The 13133-nt window shown below is 38.1% G+C and overlaps 1 protein-coding gene across 2 annotated transcripts in view; it reads left to right on the top strand.

Moving 5' to 3' along the window:
- Window positions 1–13133, top strand: part of NDC1 (NDC1 transmembrane nucleoporin) — a 48238-nt gene that overhangs the window by 16531 nt on the left and 18574 nt on the right. For both annotated transcript variants that reach the window (XM_082612616.1, XM_082612617.1), the window contains exons 9-15: window positions 845–937; window positions 2476–2557; window positions 5198–5356; window positions 7534–7779; window positions 7875–7990; window positions 10877–10927; window positions 12707–12770. In XM_082612616.1, the coding sequence (XP_082468742.1) occupies window positions 845–937; window positions 2476–2557; window positions 5198–5356; window positions 7534–7779; window positions 7875–7990; window positions 10877–10927; window positions 12707–12770 (811 nt within the window). The remainder of the gene's footprint in view (window positions 1–844; window positions 938–2475; window positions 2558–5197; window positions 5357–7533; window positions 7780–7874; window positions 7991–10876; window positions 10928–12706; window positions 12771–13133) is intronic.

Below are 13133 nucleotides of genomic sequence, written 5' to 3'. Positions count from 1 at the left end.
TTATGTTTGAAAACTAAACTGAATGAACTGTTAGTGGTACTTACTATGTTTTATCTATAGTGTAATTCTCTTCTGAAAGTTTCCATTTCTCTATTGAGCATATACTAGATCGGCCTGAATTTTTAATTAATTTTACATGCTATTGATATAGATACTGTTGATCAGTATTAAAATATTTAAATATAAGGAAGGCAATAAAATACTTGTTCGTTTTTTTTTTTCTCTTTTTGCGGTACGTGGGCCTTTCACTGTTGTGGCCTCTCCTGTTGCGGAGCACAGGCTCCGAACGCGCAGGCTCAGCGGCCATGGCTAATGGGCCCAGCCGCTCCACGGCATGTGGGGTCTTCTTGGACCGGGGCATGAACTTGTGTCCCCCGCATCGGCAGGCGGACTCTCAACCACTGCGCCACCAGGGAAGCCCAAAATACTTGTTCTTTGAAGGAACTTTTTAAAATTTATATTGAAGAAATGATTTTAAATGAGTAGGAATTGCATTGTCTTCATCATCCAAATGTTTGTCTTAGAAAATAAGTGTTTCTGTTTTATTTTACCATCTCTGTAGGTTTGTACCCTTCAGTGACTTCAGAGAATTTTTGTTTCTTAAATTTGTTTCTATTATTGGAAGCCAGAGATCTAGTAAAATTGGGAAAGTAACATGTTAGAAGGTAGTGTATTTGGGTTTATGTAATTTTAATGCAATCTGTTTTTGCAAGGAACACTAAAGATGTTAGTTTGGTTGTATTGTCTCCTTTATAATAAATTTCAAATAGTGCTAATTTACTGAATGTAATTAAGTCATGAAAATAATCATTCCATAGTTTTTATATTTGATTATATTTGATAGGCTCATCTGTTCCCTGTTCAACCACCATTTTCTGAAGAGTCAGATGAATGCCTCCCGAAAGTTTTAAACAGCAATCCTCCCCTCATCATAAAGGTAGCGGAACTATGCATTTTGTGTCTTTACACAGTCATCTCTAACTTATCTTATGGAATAGACTTACTATTCGCATAATTAAGTATTTCGATATATTTTTTGAGGGCCTAGAATATTCTAATACTGTAAAAAGTATTGTAAAAATCACCTACATGCTACATTAAATGCTGTTTACTTTTTCAGTTTTCATTCCAAGTGACTAAGATGCAGGTATATATTGCAACGTATGTGTATAAGCTAGACTAATTCTATATTTAGGAGAGATATAAAAATATTTCAAGCATGAAATATAATGATATACAACCATATACATTAGCTTTTCACAAATTCCTCATGGTAGCAAAACAAAACACTGATTTTTTTTTTTAATCATTGGTTTAAGGTATATTTTCACTCATATAGAATTGTTGGCTGTTATGATCAAAGGAAGTACTTGATAGTGTGTACATATTCAAGGAACTCTCTTAAAATTTGAATAATGATAATAATCCTAAAACAAATTTTAATCAAAAGAGTCTAAAGAAGTTGCAGTAAGTTTATAAATAAACCTAACTGAGAATAAATTGTTTGGATTTAAATTTCATTTTGAAATTTTAAAAGTAGAACTACAATATATATGATCTTGTTAAGAGGTCATATACTTAAAAAAGAATTAAAATAAAACCTAGGGTTTGGATTACACTCTAGAAAAGTTGTAAACTAATAAGAAAATGACCCACTAAGGTTCTGATTACCTTTAAATATCAATTATGACTAATTTATTAGATAAACAAAAATATCAGTTACTCATTTGGTTATTTAAAAGATCTTTATTTACTGGGCAGATGTTAGTCACTGCTAGTTGCTTAGGGTGTAATGATGAATAAGACAAAGCACAGCCTAATGGAAAAGGCAGATACACAAAATAATGAAAATTTACTGTGGTAAGTGCAGTGGGAACCATTTACTCTGCTTGGGACCAAAGCAGGAAACCTTCGCAGAAGGGATGGTGTCTTGAATGTTGAGTGAAGTGGTTTGCCAGGGAACAAAATGAAGATTTTGAGTAGAAAAGTACAGCGTATGTTGTGTATCCACTGTGTGCTGGGCACTGCTTTTGGACGTGGCAGCGAGCAAGACGTTGTCCCTGCCTCACAGTTTAGTGGGTGGAACCAGGTGAGACAAGTAAGCAGGCAGTTACAATAAATTATGGTAAGTACCACGGTTGAGAGCTGTGTGAGTATATGTTTTTGCCGGGGAGGCCAGGGAAGTTCCAGGAGGAAGTGGTGTTTTAAGTTTCCCACTATAAGGTGGGAAGGAACACAGAGAGTTCCGTAGTTCCTAGGTAGCTGGAGCCCACAGTGACTAGGGTAGCCTACAGAGGGTAGAGGCAAGAAAGTTCTGGAAGTCTAGAAAGGAAGGTTATGGTTCTGAAAAGTATTTCCTTCATGAAAAATTTCAACTGATTTCCCCTTAGATATGTAGTATTGAGCCCCATTCATAAATAAGATTTTATATAGAGGTTAAAAAAATTAAATAGTGTGTATTTTTTTCCCTTTCAGTATTTGGCCTTGCAGGACCTGATGTTGCTTTCTCAATATTCTCCTTCACGAAGACAAGAAGTTTTTAGCCTTAGCCAGCCAGGTATTGCTAAAAATAATAGACCTAATAGGAACTGAGTATGTGTGTGCAGAAAGTGTTCCACTTAAAGTTTTTGGTGAGCTAGAGGTATTTATTAAAATATCACACATCATTAAATATCACATATTTAATAATACTTCCATTAAATGAAGTATTGATTTAAACATTATACAACTGTTTGCATTGCTGTGGTTAGAAATTATATTTCCAGGAAAAGTATTTTTAAATTTTTATATTATTTCCTTCTGCCCCCTCATTCCCTTCACCTGAAGAAATTATGAGGTAGGTTGACAGTTTTAGAGCAGAAAAGTACAGTTTAAGAATCCCAGAAGTTTTAATGCTATAAGGGGTCTTAAAAATCAGATGGTTTAATCCTTATGGAGGACCTAAGTCTCAGAGAGATTAAAATGGCTTAATAAAGTTAATGTCAGAGTTGGAATAAGAAATTCTGTCATTTGACTCTTAAGTGCAGAGCTTCCTCTTCCTGCCATGCAACTTTGCCTTCCTTTTTTAAAAAAAAAAAGTAAAAAGAAACTGTCAATAGACTCGATGGTGATAGGCCCAAGGACACTCTTGGCAACTCTGAAACACTTCTTCATTGTTACTTGCCGAGCTCCTCCAGACTGCAGCTGGGCCAGTAGTGTTCTGCCTTGTTCCTAGAGGGAAAGCCTACCAGCCCAGCACCAGTAGGGACAGAACCTGGGTAGCTTTACATCTCTCTAGTAAGCTCTTCATTATTTTGCCAAACTCGCCAATTCCCACATTATAAAATAAACCTATAGTTACATGTTACATGGAAATAAAATCCAGTTATATAAAAATATAGATGATTGGAGCCACTCTCCTTTTGGTAGTATGAAAAATCCAGTGCTGATGCTGTGGAAAATTAACTGTAGCAATACTTTTCTAGCAGACTGAGGTTTACTTAAGAATTCTCTATACACTAAATGTTTTCACAAGATATTCAAGTAAACCGTACCAGGGTGGCATGTTCTCTGCCGGAGAACATATTATTAAAATGTAACTGGTCATAGAAATAGAGATGAAATTTGTGGTTACCAGCGGCAAGGGGTGGGGGCGGGGGAACTAGATGAGGGCAGTCAAAAGGTACAAACTCCCAGTTTTAAGATAAGTAAGTACTAAGGATGTAATGTACAACATAATAAATATAATTAACACTGCTGTAATATATGAAAATTGTTAAGAGAGTAAATCCTAAGGGTTCTCATCACAGGGAATAATTTTTTTTTCTATTTCTTTAATTTTATATCTATAAGAGTTGATGGATGTTCACTAAACTTACTGTGATAACCATTTCATGATGTATGTAAGTCAAATCATTATGCTGTATACCTTAAACCTAATACAGTGCTGTATGTCAATTATATCTGGAAACTGGAAGGAAAAAAAACGTAACTGGACCATTACATAGTTCCTTACTGGTCCTGCGATACAGCGGTAAAAAACGTCCTGGGGGGCTTTCCTGGTGGCTCAGTGGTTAAGAACCCGCCTGCCAATGCAGGGGACACAGGTTCGAGCCCTGGTCCGGGAAGATCCCACATGCCATGGACAGCTAAGCCCGTGTCCCACAACTACTGAGCCTACACTCTAGAACCCGCGAGCCACAACTACTCAAGCTGCGCGCCTAGAGCCCGTGCTCTGCAGCAAGAGAAGCCACTGCAATGATAAGCCCGCGCACCTCAACGAAGAGTAGCCCCCGCTCACTGCAACTAGAGAAAGCCCATGTGCAGCAACAAAGACCCAACGCAGCCAAAAATAAAGAAAGAAAGAAATTAAAAAAAAATAATTTAGGAAAAAAAAAATGTCCTGGGGCCTATTGATGGAGTATTTTGTTTGTTTTCAGGTTAAGTGGTATTCCTCTTAAGTTGGGAAGAAAGATTTAAGGAGGGATCTAAGTGAAGAGAGAATGATTGTTTAATGCCCAGGATGGAGAAACCAGTTTTCAGTGGACTCCTCTGCTATTCTCAACGCACAGTTGATTTTTGCATGACAGCTATTGGAGATAAAGGTTTTAGAAAATCAAAAGATAATGAAAATTAAGGGAATTTTTAAGAGTGTGGATCACAGTAGTTTAAGTTAAATAATAAGATAGCAGATACATAAACACTCAGTATAAAGTATGATCACTGTCAAATAGTGTGTCACTTCTATAGATGTAATAGCAAATAGGGGCTCTTTTGCAAATGAAAATGTAAGGAAGCACAGTGGGTGAGCCACAGCAATTTAGAGGTCACTGGGGGCCATGGGGTGCCTCTCATTAGACATGTTCATTGTCTTAAGTCTTCAGTCTGTTCAGTACTGCTAGTGAAGTAACCTGGGTCTTTTTCACTCAAACCGTGCAACAGTGTTTGGCTTTATTTTAGCAACCAATTTGAGAGTGGTTTTTTTTAATGGTAAAATAGCAAATTTTTGCTTGTAGACTTTTAGGAAAATTATTTCATCCAAATATTTATTGAACTCCTGCTGTGTATTAGATGGCATGAGTGTAAATGGTAGCTTGACTGAGAAAAGTGGGCCCTGATGCGAAGTGAAATACAGCATTTCTTGTTGATTTTTCTCCCCATTTTGAGAGGAGACTATAAGATTATCTACATTTTAAAAGCTGGTATTTGGACCTCCTAGGTGGACATCCCCACAGTTGGACAGCCATTTCAAGAGAGTGTTTGAATCTTTTAAATGATATGACTCAGAAACTTGTACTCTATCAAGAAGCTGCTGCTACAAATGGGAGAGTGATGTCTTCATCCTACCCAGCGGAACCTAAGAAATTAAATTCTCCAGGTAACTCCTTATACTACTAAGAGAGGGGAAAGCACTTACATTTTATTTCCTAAGGAAGGTAACAGTAGTTAATCTAAGGATATGTGTATAGTGTGAAGTATATATTTTTAGGGAAAATTGATCCAATATATGGGATATTGTACTGAATCAAGAAAAAGGCCCGGGTACCATTGTAGATTGAAAAAACTAAGTCCAGTGTGGTGGTGGTGGTGTTAAAAAGGCTAACAAAATGTTGATCATCAAATAGAGGACTTCAGCTTAGTCTAGTAGAGAGCCAGGTGAATCTTTACAGGTAATACTGGATGCTGCTGTGACTGCAGTATCCCAGAGATAAAAAGTTCCTGGGCAGTGCCCAGAGAGGAGCAACTGCAAAGACTCGGTGATTTGGGGATGGGGGCATCACATTCATTGTTTTAAGATAGCTTGATATAATGTTTGAAAGATGAAAGCTGAGAGGAAAAAGTACAGGTGGAGGAACCTATGCTGTTTCATAAAACACCTTAAGTAGACAATACCTAGGAATGTAAGACAGATAAAAAGACTTAATGTTCCAGTGCCTTTTGGAGCCAGGCATTTAATGAAAATGGGCAGAACTGGCTGGGTGAGGACTGTGGGAAACTTGAGAGCACAGTCTTCATCTGAAATGGGAAGCTGTGGGTTAGCTTCAGTCCATTGTTCCCATGTGGGAATTTGGACCCAGTATCTGAACTTCTGGGCTTTTTTTTTCTTTTAAAGAGAAGCCTGAAGAAGTTTTAGGGAAAATCTACCACTTTTAAACATTGGCACCTAATCTTGTTATTTAAAAACTCACTATATGGGCCAAAGCAAACACATCTCTGTCTTTGACTTCATTACTCTGCTGGGGTCATAGACCAAAAACAAAGAGATTACAAAAGAAAAGTGATTTAGATAAGTTCATGAATGTCAGATTTTAGAAGATTTTAGAGTGTTTCAGATGTTCTTAGCATTCAGATTAGCATTTATTTATTCAACAAGTATTTATTGAATGCCTACCATGTACCAAGCACTGTGCTAGAAGCCAAAGAGTTGAAGATGAAAAAACATTCTTGGAACTGACCTTTTCGTGGGAGGCACACAAATAATGACAAGACAATGTAACTGCTAAAAGGAAGTCTGTCAAAAAGGAGTCTGAATGGGTAGGGTGATGTTTGATAATGAAAGGAGGAGTTTAAAGTTTATCCTTTAGATGTGGCACTGTTAGAGAATTTTGAGTAGCTATAGTTACATCAAATTAGCATGTTAGAAAGATCATTGTAATTCTGAGTTGGGGGAGATCCTGGGCCAGGCCAAATATGGATTATTCATTATTTTAAATTGTTGTCATATCCCATCACTCAGTCAAAATTTGCCTCTAATTTTGAGGAATAACTGCAAAACTTAAAAACCCCAATCTTAATTTGTAAATTGATTCTCCAAATATTTGTTATTGCCATTAACCCTTAAAGAGTCATGTAATGAAAATTTGGTACTTTAAATGATTGATGTCTTATGCCAGTTTTATTAAAAAGATAGAATACTAGTATAATTTATTTGTCTTTGTGCCTTGTACTGGAGTGGCAGAAAGATGCTCTTCTATTTTTGTACAAGAGACTCTATAAATTGGTACAGTTATGAGATAATTTTTGAAGAAGCTGTTTACAGATCAGATTTGTAGGCAAATTAGTCTCTGGTGTGACTTCTGTTAACTTGAAAGAACTCTGGGGAAAATGGGATAAGGTTAGCACTCTCTCTTTCTGTACATTTTCACACTGTAGATTTGATTCAGCCAATAGTTACAATAAGATCATGCAGTAACCCTGGGCATGTTCTAATGCAATAAGGTTGTTGCCTTTTGAAAAAAAAGTATAAGTTGATAGGTTCACTCAAAGCAGCTTAGAGTTAGAAAAATTGACCTTGAAGATGAAGATACCTGTTTAGAGTAAAAAAACAGGGGCTGTACCAACCTGACAGAGAAAGATGTATAAAGCTCCTTGAGTGGTCACCAAGTTGCAGTAGTAAAATCTGGATGTTGAGAATGTAAACCTAAATGGAAACAATCTACTGAGCCTTGGTTAAATGAGTTAAACAAAGAATTGAGATGTGTAAAATTTGAGAACCTCCACAGTGGCCTGCTTTGATCAGGTTGCCTCTTCAGCACTGGATCTGTTCTTTTACAGAAGAAACTACTTTTCAAACCCTGAAATCTAGCCAGATGCCTCGGCCTTCAATGCCATCATTAATTAAGACATCGCTGTTCTCCTCAAAATTGTCTACACCTGATGTTGCAAGTCCCTTGGCGACCCCATTTGGCTCTAGTGTAGTGAATCGGATGGCTGGGATTTTTGATGTAAACACGTGCTATGGGTCACCTCAAAGTCCTCAGCTTACAAGAAGAGGGCCAAGATTATGGACTTCGGCTTCTGGTGAGGACATTTATTTTCTAAAATTTGGAATGTCATAGTTGCAGAGAATCAGGCTAAGTTTTCACCTTCTTGGGTTTTTTTTTTTTTTTTTGTAGGTCAGCAAATGACTGAATATTCTAATCCTTCTCCATCTACCTCTGTTAGTGCTGAGGGCAAGACAGTGAGACAGCCCAATGCGATTTATTCATGGATTCAGAATAAACGTGAACAGGTAGGATGATACGGGTATAGGATTTATAGTTACATGTAACATTGAGAGAATCAAGGATCTCACTTAAGTAAGCCATTAGGAATAAATTGGACTTTGGGGATGCTTAATGTATTAAGTTGACCCATATAAAATTGCCAGTATTTGACTGGTTTTGAGTTATAGAAATTGCAATTTCATTTGGCTTAATCTAATACAGTGCCTTTGATCTGTGAATTCTTTCATTTAAGAGATATTTATTGAGTTCTTCATATATATAGGGTGTGATTTTAGGTATTGGGAAAACAGCAAACAAAAGTCCCTGACCATATGTTTACATTCTAGTGAGGGGAAAGAGGTGAGCAAGCAAGCGTATTATATTTCTTTGAATATAAAAAATACAGTTTGTGCTTGAACAACTCGTGTTTGAACTGTGTGTTCACTCATATGTGGATTTTTTTTCAGTAGTAAATACTACAATACTACTCGATTGCAGTTAGTTGAATCCACTGATGTGGAACTGTGGATACAGAGGACAGACTGTAAGTTATAGGTGGATTTTCAACTGCAGGAGGGTCAGTGTCCCTAACAACCGAGTTTTTCCAAGGGTCAACTGTACTATTAATTGTAAGACTTACTTTACGTACCATTAAGAAAAAAAGTTGCCAGTTAAACTGTGACATGCTGTTGACTGTAAGGTGCATCCTGTTATGTCATGTGCAAAATATAAAAAACATATGTCTTAAAAGGGAAGAAATTGATGTCTTACATGCTGTATAGAAAAATAGAGCAGGTAAAGGAGACCAGTACCTAGGGGAAGAGAGTACTATTTTATATGGGGTGATCAGGGGACATTTCATTGATAAGGTGACTCTTGATCAGAGGCCTGAAGGGAGGGCAGGGAACAGCAAAATGCAAAGGCCCTCAGGTGGGAGTAGGATTGGCTTGCGTGAGGAACGGTATGGGCACTAGTGTGTCCAGAACAGAGTGAGGAGAGAGTGGTAGGGGGGTGGTGAGTTAAGACAGGTAGCAGGCACCCAGAGCTCGTCAGGCCCATTAGCTGTTGTAAAGACTGACATTTTCTCTGAATGTGATGGATAGCCACTGCATGGTTTTACCCACAAGAATGACATGATGTAACTTTACATTTTGAAAAGTGCTGCTGTGTTGAGACTAGATCCTCAGAGGGCAGGAGTGGAAGCAGAGGGACAGTAGTAAAGCTGTTAAAGTAATCCAGGGGGAGATGATGGTATCTGTGACCAGAGTGGTTGTGGTGGAGACTAAAATGTGATCAAGGTCTGGATATATTTTGAAGGTAGATGTAATAGGACTTGCTTATGGTTTGGTTGTGGTGTGAAAGAGTCAGTGTTGATTCTAAAGTTTTTGGCCTGAGGCTCTGAAATAATGTAGTTGCAGTTTATTGGGTTGCAATTTACTGATGATTCTGGAAGAAGAGATTTGATAGAGGTAAGGTAGGGAAATCATGAGTTTGAGTTTAGACATGTCAATTTTGAGATACTTACTAGACAACCAAGTGAAAATACTGAATAAGATATTAGACATACATCTGGAGTCTAGGGGAAAGTCCAGGTTAGAAATGAAATTTTGGAAGTCATCAGAATATAAAAGCCGTGAGACTCCGTGAAAATTCTTGGGGAATATAGATATAGAAGAAGAGAGATGCAAGAACTGGGACCCTCTAATGACGAGGTCTGGGAGATGAGAAGGAATAGCAAAGGAGCACCGTTGAGGTGAGAAAGAACCAAGAAGAGGGTGTTGCAGACAGAAGTGAGTGTCAGAGATGATGCTGATAGGTAGCATGAGACTCAAACTAAGAATGAACTGTTGCGCTAGAAATGTGGAGGTCATTGAGTACTTGACAAGAGCTACTGGGTGGACTAGAGGGGATGAACACCTGATTGGCGTGGGTTCAGGAGAGACTGGGAGAGGAATTGGAAACCACGAGAAAAGCTAGATCTTTCAAGGAGTTTTGCTATAAGGGGAACAGAGAAATGGGGTAGTAGCTGGGAGGAGTTGAGGGGTGAAAGAAGGGTTTTATTTTTTAGGATGGGAGAAATAATATCGTGTTCATTGATAGAATGATGAATAGAGAGGGCAGAACTGAAGGCATTTTTTATTTTTTTTTGCGGTATGCGGGCCTCACTGCTGTGGCCTCTCCCGTTGCGGAGCACAGGCTCCGGACGCGCGGGCCCAGCGGCCATGGCCCACGGGCCAAGCCGCTCCGCGGCACGTGGGATCCTCCCGGACCGGGGCACGAACCCGCGTCCCCTGCATCGGCAGGCGGACTCTCAACCACTGCGCCACCAGGGAAGCCCGAGAACTGAAGGCATTTTACAAAACTTCAGGACCCCGTATGGCTCTATATGCCATAAGTACTGCTATGTCATGAATTTACTTTCAAGTCAGTTGGGGTATGTAGCTTTTAGCTTAATATTAAGAAAATTGTTTTCCCTGTAAATGTCAACTAGTAGAAAACCACTTCATGTCTTAAGATCTTTTTTTTTTTTTGGTAGGGGAAACATGCTCTTTTTTGGTACTAAGAGGTAACAGGTAAGACAGTTATAGAGAATTGAGAAAGAATATGGTCTTAGAAAATATCACCAGAACCACGTAGAGTTCCTTTTGTATTATGACAGGGCTTTCTTTAATTTGAGGGCTAGACATGTGTACATGGGAATGCAATTTAGGTTAGATGGCCTATCTTGGTTATCCAGTTTATAGTACAGAGGTATTTACTTATGTGGTTTACCTTAAATACTGTTCTTTCTTTGTAAGATGTGAAGTGTTTCATTTAAGTTAGTGTCAGGAAGAACCTGGAAATGTGTAATATTACATTTGAGTAGAATTGCAAAATGTGCGTGTGTTAATTCTTCCCTTTTTCCAACTCAGATTAAGAATTTCTTATCAAAACGGGTGCTGATAATGTATTTTTTCAGTAAGGTAAGAATATGTAGTTATAGCATTGGGAATGGGGGGAGAGCAAACAAAATAAGAATGAAGTAGCAGGTAGGATTTGACTTCTAAATATTTAGCTTGATCCTAGCAAACCAAACAGCTTTGCATCATGCTTCACTAAACCTCCCTTCTAACAGTAGCTGCCCTAGACACACATCTCACCTTAGTGGCTTCCTGAGGCTTGGCTCTAGTTGGCCTTCTCAGTTTCTTGGCCGCAGGCAGCTTTGTGCTGATATGTAGCTCCTTGCTGCAAAATGAGTAAATCCATGGTGATGCTTCATGGCTCATTGTCGTGCTAACATCTTTATGGCCAATTTGGTGTTCAGAAGAGAGATGACTGGGTTAGATTGCAGATGTTAAACTTGGGTTGGATAAAAGTTGAAATTCAGACCACAAACTAAATGACTTTCCAACTTGTCTGTCAGCTGCCCCAGCTGCTGTAGGGGAGTAAATCTCAATGGTAGAAGCTAAAAATTCATTCCTGTTTTCACTGCTACAGCTGTTGTGTGTCAGTTAATCCTTTGATGAGGAAAACCTTGCCCATTTGTAGGGGAAAGAATTTTTGTTTTAATTATTTTAATTTAGCTTCTCTCTTTCTCCAGATATTATAGTATTAACTAATAGTGCACTCAATTAATGCCTTCAAGTGAAAGTCTGCATTGGCGTACATTCCTCATTTTTATTCTTTGGGAGTCATACTCTGATGGGGAGAGAGAACTCAGTAACTCTGATAGAATGTAGATACACATAGCAAAGAATCTTTTCAAGTTCTTGAAACTGTTTTTTCACTGTGGTGGCAGGGAGGATCCACCCAACTAGCAATAAGGCTATCCATTAGAGCCCTGGTTAAACTATCAGATGCCTGAGGAAGGTGTCTCGTCTTCCACCAAGAGGAAGAGGAGTTGTCTGAAGTTTTACTTCAGAGCTTTGTTTCAGAAGGATGGGAAGAAAACTTACCCTTTGGTCTTCTGTATGCCATGCTCTTTTCACTAAAGTTCCCTCATTTAATTCTAACAGCATTCCTGTGAGTTGTCTTTTTGCCCTCATTTTACAGATAAGGAAACCTGAGGCTCAGAGGGGTCAAGTAGCTAGCCTAAGGGCACATAGCCAGTAAGTGGCAGAGCAGAGGCTGAACAAGATAAGATCTCCTTTTTCCTTGGAAGTGAACGGCTGCTTTTGATTCTAATTTTGCAAGTGGATCTACTGTATGATAAGGAGTTGTAGACACTGCTACTTAATGTTGGGACACGTAACATGCTGTTGTACTTAGTAGGCTTCATTGGGTGCATTATGAAATCCACCGTTTACACGGGCCAATTATTGCTCCATACCACAATACCTTGCTGTATTAAAGAAGGTTGGGTGGTTTTTCTTTGCAGTGGGATTGAGGGCAGACAATTTAAGAGAGGCAATATGTATTTAGGCAGTTCTTTTGTTTAAAAAAAAAGAGCATTCTTAACCCTTCTCTTAAGTGATCTCTATGCTAATCCCCTGAGGTGGGTTGAGTTGAATATATTTATTATTTATTCAACTCTTATTGTAAATGAGAAACTGAGGCCCATCGAGATTTAGAGACTTGGCAAGGGTCACACAATGAGTTGGTAGCAGAATGCTTTATTGCAGTTAAATCATACTGTGTAAGAATTTCAGGTTTTAATTCTTCAGAGGCAGCTGTGAAATATTTATTGTTATAGTCTACATAATTGATTAGACGAAATTATCATTTCAGGGGAACTTACTTAAACGTCTTTATTGTATTTGTAGCACCCAGAGGCCTCCATTCAGGCTGTTTTTTCAGATGCCCAAATGCATATTTGGGCATTAGAAGGTAAGCAATCTCAGTGAACTGCAACTATGATTTATTTATTAGTTAAATATTGAAGTATAATCCGTGAAAGATCAGTTCTGGACTTTGATCTCAATCTTTGAATATTCAGATACATTGTTATTTCTTTGTTTTATATAGATCATTTTTCTTAGATATTTAGGTGTATTTTAATTTAGGCAGAAATTTTCCTTGTATATAAGTGGATAAACTGAGCCTGGGGTTCTTGCCTCTCTTTCTCTATTTCAAAAAAACTGCAATTAATAGATTTTTAACCGTCAACTTACATTGACATAACATGTTTAAGCATATTTAGCTTAGGTTAAATATGAAAATCTAGTTCCTAAAGAACTATTGCTTTTCATC

The sequence above is a fragment of the Mesoplodon mirus genome (genome assembly GCF_964341445.2).
Source record: "Mesoplodon mirus genome assembly, chromosome: 3".
NCBI lineage: Eukaryota > Metazoa > Chordata > Mammalia > Artiodactyla > Ziphiidae > Mesoplodon > Mesoplodon mirus.
This window is presented reverse-complemented; position numbering and strand designations above follow the sequence as displayed.